General features: G+C 32.9%; 1 protein-coding gene across 2 annotated transcripts in view; it reads left to right on the top strand.

The window, feature by feature from the left end:
• Positions 1–13,558, top strand: part of LOC111051793 (potassium channel subfamily K member 1) — a 112,982-nt gene extending 99,424 nt beyond the window's left edge. For both annotated transcript variants that reach the window (XM_039432187.1, XM_039432186.1), the window contains exons 2-4: positions 4,977–5,117; positions 7,343–7,741; positions 11,097–13,558. In XM_039432187.1, the coding sequence (XP_039288121.1) occupies positions 4,977–5,117; positions 7,343–7,741; positions 11,097–11,350 (794 nt within the window). In that variant the 3' untranslated portion in view covers positions 11,351–13,558. The remainder of the gene's footprint in view (positions 1–4,976; positions 5,118–7,342; positions 7,742–11,096) is intronic.
• The last annotated feature ends 290 nt before the right edge of the window (positions 13,559–13,848 follow it).

Here is a 13,848-nt window from a genome sequence, read left to right as displayed (position 1 = left end):
CATACTATTTAAACTGAAATTTCAATTCTTATGATAGCTGCTCTCCAGTGAAGACCTTTAAAGAGGTAGATTTAACAATTATGATAATCTATAACTATTTAAGTTATATTAGGCCTGGATATTGATTCATCTGTGATAAAATGAATCACAGCTAAGAAGCTAGTAGAAATGGAAAAGTGGCAACAATGCATTCCTAATACTTCCACTAACTTAATAACGTGAATCTTAATATACAGTATAGGCCTATTAGCATCAACTTTAGAGCTGAGTTCCTATGCCAGATGCCAGATGTCAACAAGATGGATCCCAAAGGCTTATTGTCAATATTCTCCTGTAATAAGAGATCCAAAATATTCCCATAATGAATATTACAATAATGATAAATATTTTATAATGAATATTAAACTATCACACACAATAAATAAATTATTACTGCAAATAATAAGTATGTTATAGTGAATATTGCCATTACAAACAATAGAGCAATATTATATTGTCATTATATCAACTGAGAGAGAATAAGAGATATGAAAGAAGAAGATGAAGATGAAGAAGAAGAAGAAGAAGAAGAAGAAGAAGAAGAAGAAAAAGAAGGAGGGGTAAAGGTTCCGATTATAGTATTTGGAGAGGAAGACAGAGAAAGAGGGAAGTGTGTGATTTAGAAAGAAGAAATGAGTACGAGTGAGAGAGCTTTGGATTATACTGTTTAGATCTTCTATTTAGAACTCAACTCACTATTCAGTGCTACTCAATGACATTATAGCTTATCAGTATTGATGAGCAGCATACTATTATCTCACAATCCAAGTGATTTTCGTCGTGTCTGATAAATGACTGTTTCAAAAGTTCACAAATTCACCGCGTCTGATAACCTTTGATCCCATATTCTCAACGTTTCTATACGATTTTCAGCTCTATTTCTGAATCACATGAGCAATCAGCCTACGATATTCATGACATAATATCATTCCACAATTAACTGGATATTGATAGTCAGAATTTGCTTGGCTTCCCACTGAAATATTAGATGAATAGAAGCGGTGAAACCTATAGAAAATCGATAAATTGTCATCCTGTCTGGAGAGAAAACAGCCACCTTGATTCAAGGAGAATATCTTGAATCAAATTATGAATGGGTAGCTTATTGTTATGGGTTTATTGAAATAATAAATTCATTCAACGAAGAATGCGATTTTCAAGGAACAAATCGGAAAACTTTACATTTAGATGCTCTTCTCTTTACAACACGGCTCTGAAATCTAGAATTTTATCTAGAGTTTCAGAGCTTTCAAGAGTGAGCATGAGCTGTATTGATGAAAAGGATCACTATTCAAAAATACATATCCTTGAAATCGAGTTCATAAATAAGAAAATTTTTCTTCAAAACAGTTTATTCTAGTGGGAAGTAGACAAATAATTTCCAATAGTCTGGAAATATCTTCGAAACGGATGTTTTTTATTGGATATATCACTTCATATAGACATTATATAGTCATCTCAAAAATAGTAATCTACAGCTCAACATAATCATATTTATCTAAGAATAAATTCAATTAATTTAAATATTATCGCTGTAAAAGAATTCGTCGGTGACAATGTACAATGCTCTCAATATCAAGTCCAGTGTTATCTCAGAGTTGAATGCAAAATAGGTATCTAGGTGTGCTTGGAGTTGAAAAGATATCACAACGATTTCAGAACGATTTCGGAAGCAGTGAGTCAGAAAGCTTCCTAAATACAAATATGCTTCCTATAATACATATGAGATTTCCAAAATTATGTAGACCACACTGACCACACACATTCTCATTGAAATTTGAGTTTTCCAAGTCAGATCAGAGTTGTCATAGTTACCAATGAAATGACTGAATTCACCACCAATATTGTACGATGAATGAAAAATGAGAAAATGCAGAGCTTGCTTTGATTTGGGTGGTTAGACTACTCGTCAATACTGCGGAAATTAAAACTTGTGGTCGAAAGCCACACGAGGAATTGAAACAAAGCTCACTTGGATGTCAATGCCATTTATTATGTGGGCCGCGCCGCTAACACCACTGCTCAGTGCTGACGATATTATTGTGAATTTTCAATTTATGCAACTGATGAGTTTCAACTGCAGTCCGGCAACTTCTAACTTTAGCGGTTTCAACGCTATTTTCAGCTTGAATCTCTGACAGGCGGATAATTTTAGCCTGGTCAGCAAGTTTGCTTTCACGTTGGGTTGTGTGAATAATTTTATTTTGCCAGTTGTTATGAAGTGAGGGTAATAATTCGGTTCTAATTTTTCCAGGAAAAGATTAATGGATTTGAAAATTCACAATCTGGAATTATTCATTCTCAATAGTTCGGTTTCAAACTCTACCTTTACCATTATTTTGCTAATTGAGTTTCGTGGAATAGGCCTATATAATTCATATTACGTTATAAGGATACTCTTGTATAATTTACATAGCATTAAAAGAATATAGCCTATATAGGACTAATTTCAAACATTAGTAATTTTCGAAAATTTACATTTTCGAACATTCAACTATTGTTGAGTCATATAGATCTATAGTCACATGTAGATAAAGTATGAATTATATTAATTTTGACAAGATAATGGTAAGTAGCAAGCAGGTTCTTAGTATAGAATTAACAGGTACTTCAGGTTCCATTTCCCTCTTATTTTATATCAGCTACTCATTCTCTAGTTTCATTTCAGCTATTCATCATCACTCTATTCATGGAATCATCTCAATTAGAAACGTTTGTACTGTATTATCATTCATCCCCCATCATCACCTGGGCTTAAGATACTTGTGAAGAGTTTCCTTTTTAATGAATAAATAGATCCAGCAGGATATAAATCACTTAGATTAGGTGCTCTTTTTGGGAGGTGCCCTTACTACACTCTTCTTGAAACTTGGTAGGGTATTTGCTCCAGGCCTGCTCCACTAACTGACAATATGAGCTCTGGAATCACTTTCCGATGGTTCGGAACCCACATAAACTGTATAACCCACACACAAATCTAGGTCTCTTGTCAGCATCAACTTTAGAAAAACCTTTGAAGAAAACATTGGAAAGCACATGAGTTGTAGGTCTATGACGCAAGCCGATGAAGCGACCAGCCATTAGTTCTAAGTTGATGAAAGTTGAAAAACTAGCCAGAGCAGAGATGAGTTGAGTTGAGACGTTTACCCAGACGGGCGGCGCCAGTACAGGGATAAGCGAAAACGTCAATCCAACAACCCTGGAGCTGCCACCGTATTAACGATGACGCTTCATTAGACGCTCTTTTTGCTGTTGCTGCTCTCTAACACTCTCTTTCTCTCCCACTTTTTCCCACTTATCTTTCTCTATCTTACTCTCACTTATTATTTTCCCTCTCTCCATCCATTACATTCCTTTTTCTTCCTCTCCCTCACTTTTCTCACTCTCTCTCCAGCTTACTCTATCTCTCTCTTTCTCAACCATCTTAATCTGTCTCTCTATCACTTTCTCTAAATTATTTGGAGTTTTCTCTCTCGTACACCTTACTTGTTACAATGTCCTTGATCTTGCTATTAGGTATGGACAAAAGCATGATTCCCAATTTCAATGATGAATCGATTGGCAACCGAAGAAAAGCATCGTAAAATTACTCATATTCCAATATTAATATTGTAAGTAGTATAATGTGGGGTGTTGAAAGGAATACCGAAGTGGACATTTGGTGAATTAATGAATAAGATCATGTTGAGTTCTGTAGCTTGGGTTCCCTAATAGGCGACTCCATTGACTGGTTTTTACAATATAAAATTAATATTTTGCGAAAAAGGTACCTGCATCATATATAACATGGAATTCGTCTCAATACAAATTGGTCAAAAATTGATGCTCAAAATAGATATTCAGTTGAAATCCGTACTCTAACATACTCTCTCTGGGGAATTTCTATGTATGAAACTCATTCCATTATCATCAGTTATCCACATCATCGTAAAAGTCAAATTCACACACTACAGTTCAGAACTTGAATAACTGGCAACAGGTCAAGCAATCATGTGTTACAATATTAGATAGAGCAATAGCAAGAATGAACGTAATCGCTCAAATTATTGTGATGAAATAGTGAATCTCTCAAGTGATACCAAGATGATTTGAAAAATTTTAGTGTTGAAAAGATTCAGTTACAATCTGATCTTATTAAGTAGGAATAAAAATGTGAATTTAAGATAATTATGTACTAAATCACTCGCCTATAAAGTTAAACTATTCATTCTATTCGAATATTAAATAAGGAAATAATATTCAACAATAATGTGTAACCTTATTTCCATACAATATTACTCTTTCAACTTTCCAGTTATATTATTATTTGCAAAAACATTCTTCTGAGAGAAATATTGAATTTTCAACTATAGCCTGCCCTATATGATAAACGAATTCATATGATGTAATGCGAAGGGTGATGATCAGTCTCGTAACTGTGATAGATATCATTCATGAGTAAATTATCAAATATTAGCCTACTAAAGTATATTGTATATTTTCTTTCTCATTACTCTGTTATATCTGGTATATCATTTACTCTGTTTAGAACTTTTTTTGTTTAAAATATGCTAAACGTGCTTCACAAGAGTCTAATTATTAAAAACTGAAATCTTGAAGAATTGAGAATAGGCCTATAACCATTCTTGGTGAATAAGGAATCAATATGCAAAATTTCAAGTTAATCAGTTGTGTAGTTCAAATGCGATGATGCATCATTTGTGAATTTCCTATCCCATACGTGTATAAGCAATTCTTTCCTCCATTATATTATAGAAAATTTGTACAACGATATCTTTTTCAAGTTGAGAATGATATCTCTACAATAACCTTTCTTCTGTTGAAAATATAAAACTTGATCTTATGATAAATTAATGTGATGTTATCTTTTGAATGCTATTTACATATTTTTTCAATTCAATTTCAAATTGAAGTTGTATTTGCTTTGTTATTTGCAGATGAAGACCTAGAATCGTTGATAGTGGAGGTGGTGACGGCGAGCAATAGAGGTGTGTCAGCCATGGGCAATGTGACCAGTGAGCCCAACTGGAGTTTCGGACAATCGCTCTTTTTCTCCAGCACTGTTGTCACAACCATTGGTAATATAAAGAAAACTTCACGAACAAAGGAATACTAATAACATATTTCTCAGCTCTATATTCAGAATCATATACAGGCTAGCGAAATGTGGGCTGTGAAGGAAATGTAACTTATGCAACTAGAATCATTAAACATTGGCAATATTATCAACTATACTCTAATTAACAAACAAATATTGATCACTCATTTCTTAGCTTCATAATAGAAATCATATACATGCTAGCGAAATATGGGCTATAAAGAAAATTGAAGAATCAAGCAACTAAAATATCTCAGATTCAATAACCTATATTCTATGGGGAATTATTAGTAGTTCACTGTTCAGTTTGATTTTTCATTTTTATTTTGAATTGGATATACTGTGAAATTATTAATCATTTAAAGTCTTCTCACATTACGCTGCGCTACGCTGAAATACGTCTTCGGAAGACGTAGCCGGCCTGATCTCCCAAGACGCTACGCTGATGTGAACGCTGATGTAGCTTTCAATTTTGCGAGATAGGACGGATACGTCTTCAGTGTAGCGTAATGTAAAGATACCTTTACTGTAATCCAAATTTCTCATTCTTACTAGCGAATTCACTATTTTAATACTCTTTGTTGGATGGCTCATATCCAATAACCTATTCAATCATATAATAACTATTTGACCTCTGATCAAAGTATTTAATAATGAATCTGATCTGCCAATGTATGGATATTCTTTGGTTTAAATATGGAGAACCAGCTTGTTTCTGAATAATATTCGTGATTTTCCTTATGTGATCTGCTTCTAAGTGAAAGTTTTGGCCTAACGCCTGTTTCTTCATTTCATTATTATTTTGTTGCTTGCTATTCAATAAATTATTAGTGATTCCACTCTCACAGTCCTCATTTTGAAAGATGTAGTAAATTACTTGTTTCAGGTCTAATACCGTTTTACTATCATCTACATTTGAAAAATATGGAATCCGAAATATTCGTATCATGTTGTAATCGTCTACCCCTAATTATAAAATTGGGGGTATAAATACGTAATTGTATTCAACAGTGTAAATATTCACAGCTCGAATTTATTCACTCATGTGATACCATTTTAGGGTTCAAGTGTACGCAGATTTCACTAGAAATATCTGGTGTATCTAGACCATGATCAATCAACATTATGAACAGTACAGATTGAATTCAGCTCTATGATGTATCTTCTCGGAATCGTCATTATTGAACAAGCATAGACTACTCTAGTAAATGGTCAAATCATATTAAATGGCAAACAAGATTAGGTCTTTAGAAAACCTTAATATCATTATAACAACTGGTAAATTTTTATTCACTGGTCTGATTCACATGCATTATCCCCTCAACTGAAAAAATCGTTGCGATCAGTTGCGCAATGGAATTTATATTCCACTGTTGTTAATAAAGTCTGATTCAACTTGGAATACTTCAGTAAGTCTTGGAATAATCGAAATGAAATTTTAATAATTGCTGTAGACTAGAATCATATTAGTTATTTTTGAATTTTGATAATTTTTATCATTCATTGTTCAAAGTGGATTCCAAGGATACTCAGGATTTTATTAACTTTCCAATGCTGTCATGAGAGAAAAATAATATATTCATTTATACCAAGCCTGGGATCCATTATCGGCCTGGCAAATAATTTTTGGATAGTAGCACTCAGAGAATTTTCTAGTAGTAGATCAGTCTGTTGTCAATATATACAGTAGCAAAAGTCTTCTGGTGGTTGACAGCATTCAATTTGGAATTTAGTTCAATATTATATTTTTTATATTCATCAAGTTTGAAAAAATGAAATTTTTCATTTCATATTTACATATTTTCATAAAATTCATAAGTTTTATTATCTTCTTCTGCCTTTACAGCTCGATGTGAGCTTGAGCCTCTCGCACAAGAGCCCCTCCTCACAACACTGTTACATGTCTTTCGTCTCCATGCCATTATTTCAATTCAATATTATTATTCATTCATTTATTTATTTATTAGAACAGTCACAAACACGATATTTGGAAAGAGAAACAGGCAATTGCCCAAAACTTCTTCAATTCCTTGATTTTGGCACATAAATAGTCCAAAGTGAGGTTAAGTTTAAAATTTCTGTTTTCACCAAAGATTAACACTCAGAGAATACGTATTCGAGATATGACTGATGAATTTTGAATTTCGAAGGGTTGATAAGAGCCAGAAATGTATATGTAAACCAATATGTATTGGTTTGTTGCAGGTTACGGGCACGTGACGCCACTGTCGAAAGGCGGGAAGATATTCTGCATGATCTACGCAATGCTGGGCATACCACTGACGCTGGTTCTGCTGACGGCACTCGTCGAGCGTCTGATGGTCCCCACCACTCTCTTCCTGCAGTTTCTCAATAGTCGGCTCGGTCACCTCTATCCTCCGTTCAACATCCGCCTGCTGCATCTCTCCCTCATTGCCACCCTCGTCGTCACTCTGCTCTACCTCCTGCCGGCCGGCATATTCGCCTACCTCGAGCCTGAGTGGGACTACCTCGACTCCTTCTACTACTGCTTCATATCGCTGACGACCGTCGGCCTCGGAGACTACATCCCCGGTGACTTCCCCAACCAGCCGTATCGGCCGTTCTACAAGGTCGCTACAACAGGTAATGTTTTTATAACAGGTAATAGCATTAAGAACGTTTCGACTTACTCTTATTTATTTATTCGACTTACTCTACGTTTCGGTACTCTTATTTATCAGGAAATAAAAGATCCAAGTACCATTTATTAAAATTTTGAAACATGTTGTGAGTAAGAGTTTTTAATAAAAGGTACTTGGATTTTTTATTTCCCAATAGTTGATACCATGTAACTTATGAAATCGACATTGATTTGATATTATGTAGATATGATGATGAAGGATTCGAAAAAATAACGAATTCATGAACCGTACTCTGAGTAATACATGAATTGAAAAATAAGTTACATGAACTTCATGTAATACATGGAGAGTACAATAAGTATTCTCTGTGCAAATAATTATGGATATTACTCAATATCAGTGTAATACAAAGACATGTATGTTTCATGTAATACATCATCATCATCATCATCATCATCATCATCTTCTTACAAAGATTAGGCTCTATTGGCCTGTACCGGCATCCATTTCTTCCTTGGTCTTCCTATGCCTCGCTTTCCTTCGGGTTTGTACTCCCATGCTAATATTGAGAGCCTATTGGATGGCATTCTGAATAAATGAGTAGACCAATTTTCCCGATATTTCTTCAGAATATCCAATAGCGGTTCTACATTCAATTCAGCTCTTATGTTGTCATTCCTTATTTTATCCAGTCTACTACAACCTTCGACCGCTCGTAAAAATCTCCTTTCAGCAGCTTGTATACGAGATTCAGTTTGTCTGTTTAAGATCCATGCCTCACTACCGTATGTTATTAACGGTATCGCCATTGTTTTGTAAAACTTCAGCTGGGTATCTTGTCTCGTTCGCCTTCCTATAGCTCGTCTTATAGTGCCACAGACCGCACTGAATCTCGCCACTTTTTCACCAACATCTTCATCCTTATCGAATGTAATGCGGCATCCCAAGTAGCTGAAGTCTCTCACTTGATCTAATGCTTGATTGTCTATCACGATTTTTGATCTGACTGGCCACTTTCCCCTGAATGCCATTATCTTGGATTTTTGAGGTGAGATTTTCATGCCAAAGTCCAACCCATGTAATACATGAGTTAATAAATATATTTGACATGAGTTTCATGTAATAAATGAAATTCAAGAGTACATATTATGTATTCTCTGTGGAAATATTAACATCAAAGTAAAGTTTAGGGAAGCAATTGACTGAGAGTGATCGCGCTAATAAGCTATCAAAAGGATAAATTGACATTCATGCGCCTGCTAATCCCGTTCAAGCAGGATGACCACTGGAGAGCCGAACTCCTCTAAATAATACCATTCATGATTTTAAAAATTGCTCCCCGTTGATTTGCAACCTACTTGAAGCTCTCTATTCAGTCATCTTTCATCATCATCAGTTCCATTACTCACACATACGCACACACATTACTCACACATATTGTAACATACATAAATAAAGAACTCTAATCGAATCTAATAAGCCTGAAGACTGGGACCCAAGTGATGCATCCTCAGCAAAAAAATTTGTTTTAGAGTTTATTTACAATATCAAACATATCGTACACTTTGAATTGTATGAGAATAATGAACAATGTAATGGATTATTTAAATTCAAAAATAATTATTAACACTATTTGAAGTGGCACTCACTCTGAAATCACTTAGCAGCGAAGTATGGTTAAGTCAATTTTTGATTTTTGACTTGAAACCTGATATTTTTCCCCAATTTGATATAACCGTAGAGGAAATATAACAATATTATGCTTTTCTCTATGATACAATATTGTATAACATTCAAGCCTTTTCTTTGTGTCTCAAATTATCACATAAGAATCACCCTCTTTCCAATAACTTACTGTTATTCACTGTATGCGTCACAGTACACCACTGAATCACATCAAGGTTACATAAAATTCTATTTCATATATCCATATGATATATATGAAAAATACTTCTAGGTTTCTCTTATTCCATTCACATGAGTGATAGCCTACTACAGATTATTAAAATATGGAAGAAGATATTAGAATTGTCAGAGAAAAAATATCGATTAAATTATTATGGTAGACGGTAATAAATTCCCTAAACTGCTAAATTTTCTTTGTAAGTAAAGTCTTCAGTTCCTTTTGATTAGAACTTATACACTCTTTAAGAACTTATTCACTCTGTCGAGAGTATTTCATACTCTAGACAGATTTATTTCATACTCCCTTATGTACAAATTAATTTGATACGAGATAGAAATTCTAATATGATGTTGCAACAAAAAATAACAAACATAGAGGATGTTTTGGAAAAACCACCTGTAATAGACAATGATATACACAGAAAATTGCTTGAAAAGTTTAATTTCTATTGAATTCCCCAAATATAGGCCAATTCACAATTAAATCATCAATAGCTTCAGAAGAGAAGAGGCTTGTTCAAGAAACGTTTCTTATTTCCTTCTTCTGTGAAGAGATTTTAATCGTATCCAATCACTTGTGTTCGATATTCAGACTCATATTCATATTCAGACTCAGATTTATATCCAATACTTATATACAAGTTGAAATTTGTCATTTAAAAGTTGTCATTTTTAAGTTATGGTCGAAACTAGTCGTTGAAATATTTTAAAGATTTTAATAATAAAGGGTACTACAAGTTTTTATATTGTTTTTTATTTGTACGGTACAAAAGTAGCCCATATAGGTGGAGTGTTTTATGTATTATTCCTTGTATGAACAATAAATTAAAATTCGCATTTTTGTAATCTCTACAACAATGTCTATATAAAATTATTGTTGTTTATTCCGTCACAATTTAGTAGGTATAGTTGTCAATAAGTAACTAATCTGTAAATTAAAAAATCAAAGAACACTTTACTAAAACTCTACTGTATTATTCACAACATGTTTCGACACATTAATGTCATTATAAAGACTTGGAAATGACAGTTAAACATGTCGTGAGTAATAAAAAAGGTTTTTTTTAAAAAAGGTGCGATTATTTATTTACAGATGAATGAGAGTAGCCTATTCCTCACAAAAAAATGAAACTAGTAATTATGTATTTTCATCTTTTGTTTGAAAACAATAAAACAGTTATTTTCTTCCTCTTTTCAATTATTTATTTATTATTATTATCAAACGAAAATCCAAATTAAATGCTGCTACTGCAAATATTGACAACAGGGTAAACAGCCAAATGGAAATTCGATGAGCGTTACTGTACTATTCAAAAATTATTTGTCAGCCCGGGAACTTATTGAATTATAATATAATAAATGACCATATAAATTATTTATTTGATTTAGTAGAAGGAATTTATGGTTCACGTTCTATGAAATAATGTTCACATTGGGTTTGCTTGTTCCAGGATACTTGCTAATCGGCCTGACATTCACAATGCTGACGTTGACAATATTCTACGACATTCCGCAGCTGAACTTCGGTGTGCTGTTTCTGATGCGATCCGACGAGACGACGACCGATCCGGAGAAAGTGCGCCTGCAAACGCCCGGCTCCATCGGACCCAAATACACGCAGCAGTTCAACGAGCACCTCAAGGGAGTCAAAATCGAAACTCCAACTCCAGAGGACCAGACTCCAGTGCATGCTAGACATCAGTAGATCCTGCAACATAATTTCCTTAGTTAATACCTGTTGTTTGATTGATGATAGTTTGAAAACTAAATTGATCAGAAAAGCAAAATATTAAGAAGGAAATTATTTTATTTATTGTGTATATTATTCCGGTATATATTTTGTGGTATAACATGTAGGAATGAAAGCATGAATGATTTCTCCTGCTACATAATTTCCTCATCTACTGTTATTTGATTGATAATAGTTTGAATACTAAATTGGTCAGAAAAACAAAACATTAGGAAGGAAACTATTTTATTTATTGTGTATATTATATATATTTTGTGATAAAACATGTGGGAATAAAAGCCTGAATGATTTCATGCAATTACTCCTATTGACTTGCACTTGCATTTATAACATTGAATTCATGCTTTCATTCCGGCAAGTTATCCTATTCTTGGGAAGTGTTGTCTTGAATACAAGCAGAAACGTCATAAACATACAAAATATATTTACAGGTCAAAAGATTTTTTTGTAATAAGTTCTGTAGTATGTAATGTAAATAGCCCAAATAAACTTTTAAAACAGAAAAACCTGAGATTTCAAAAATTCTGTTGTACTTCCCCTCTCTATATCTGGCAAAATTTCTTCCCTGGAATACGTAGGATTTCAAATCATTATTTACACCACATTGATCGGCATTTATGATCTTAAATGTTCGTATGATACAAATTAATAGACGCTTTATTTGTTCTCTATAGGTTGTATGGAATGAGTTACTGATAAATAGAGATACAGGAGTAAAATACCCATGATTTTGTGAAATACCTTTGGAGTTGGCCTACAAATCTAGGCTGAATTCATCTAAGAATTCAAGCGTTAAGATCGATATAGTCCACTTGATTATAAATGACTTCAATGACAATTTTCATTGACTTGAATAACATCTTCATCAAGATTATAATAGCCTACTCTGTTAGAATACAACCACATAGAAATCGCCCTTCAGAAAGTATTCTGAGAATACTGATTATATCAACTGAATGTGTCATATTAGGCAGAATTCAAGATGAATTCTTTTTTTTGGAAATAAATGATGTGCTGGGCACATAAAAAAATAAAAGTATAAAAATATACATAGACCTAAGTTGCAAAATCTACTGAATCCTCAAAAATCTGTCATAAATATATTCTTTCTACATATATCAGAGTATCTTTCACAATAAGGAAGAACATCATGCAAAATTCAAGACTTCAATGTTGATAGGCATATTGAAGAATTGCTATGAAATCTAAAAATTTGCCATAATTTTCATTCCAACACTGATACTCTGATGAATAATGATAATATATGCTGATAGAATCAATATTATTTTTTTAATGGAACTGTGTATTTAAATAGTATTAATACTGTATAGTGAATCTTCAAGTAAATGTGTTGTGTACTTAGTAAGTTTCCAGATTGTATAAGAAAGAATATTGAAAATGAATTAATGAACTTCCTTGAAAGCCGGTAATGATAACAAATCATTGTTCCAAAATTAGAAGAAATCTGTTACAGATTATGAATTCTTCAGATGGATGAATAATCTTCTTGATCATGTAGTTACATTTCAAAACACATTCATGTTTGCTTGAAAAATCCTAATAAATAACTGGAAATAATTAAATATTCATTTTTTAAAAAGCCTCCAGTCAGACAAAAGAGAGTTTTAAAGTGGGTAATTGTTTTGTCAATTTTGATTGAAGCTTCACAGCTAATTGAAACTGATGAATAAGAATAATAAGAAAGTAATTCGACAACGTGATGTAGCTATGTAATGTATCAAACAAAATGTATGAGATGCGAAATATAGAGAAGTTGCTGATGGAATGAAATATTGTACATTATTATTATTAGGTATTTTGATAGAATAAGAAATCACTCAATAGACTAGTCTCGTATATCAACATGGAATATTTCACATGGCCAAGTCATGAGGAAAATTTCGATGATGGATAGGTCTCGTAAATATCAATTTTTCAACTCTCTACAATGGAATTTCCAGATTTTTTCAATTTATTGTGAATCAATAAGTCACCCAATTTCAAAGTCTTGTCAAGAAGCGAACTGAAAAAGTGCAAAAGAGCATTTGAACATTTTTAATTTATTTTAAAATATATAAGAACTTATCATTTCAACCGTTCAACCATTGACTGAATTTTTATTTTTAAATCAAATTCTAGAATAAAAAATATTTTATGTTTTTATTACGTTTTGTTTTTTCTCCAACCCCTACCTTTGATTCAGAATGTCTTATAACTTATTTTTGTTCATTTTTTCATTGATAATAATTCATCATAACAGACTCAAAATTCATTATTTTGTTGGCTGAAAATATTACAATGTATTTCTCAAGTTAACAATGAATGAACAAAGAAATAAGGTGCAATCTAGGTACTGGTATGATAAAAATTTATAATAGAAGACTCAGCAAAACTAGAGTATCTAGTTGAGGAAATATGGTGTGGCACACTCAATCAACTTTTCTTTTCATGAT

This window comes from Nilaparvata lugens, chromosome 7 (genome assembly GCF_014356525.2).
Source record: "Nilaparvata lugens isolate BPH chromosome 7, ASM1435652v1, whole genome shotgun sequence".
Classification (NCBI taxonomy): domain Eukaryota; kingdom Metazoa; phylum Arthropoda; class Insecta; order Hemiptera; family Delphacidae; genus Nilaparvata; species Nilaparvata lugens.
This window is presented reverse-complemented; position numbering and strand designations above follow the sequence as displayed.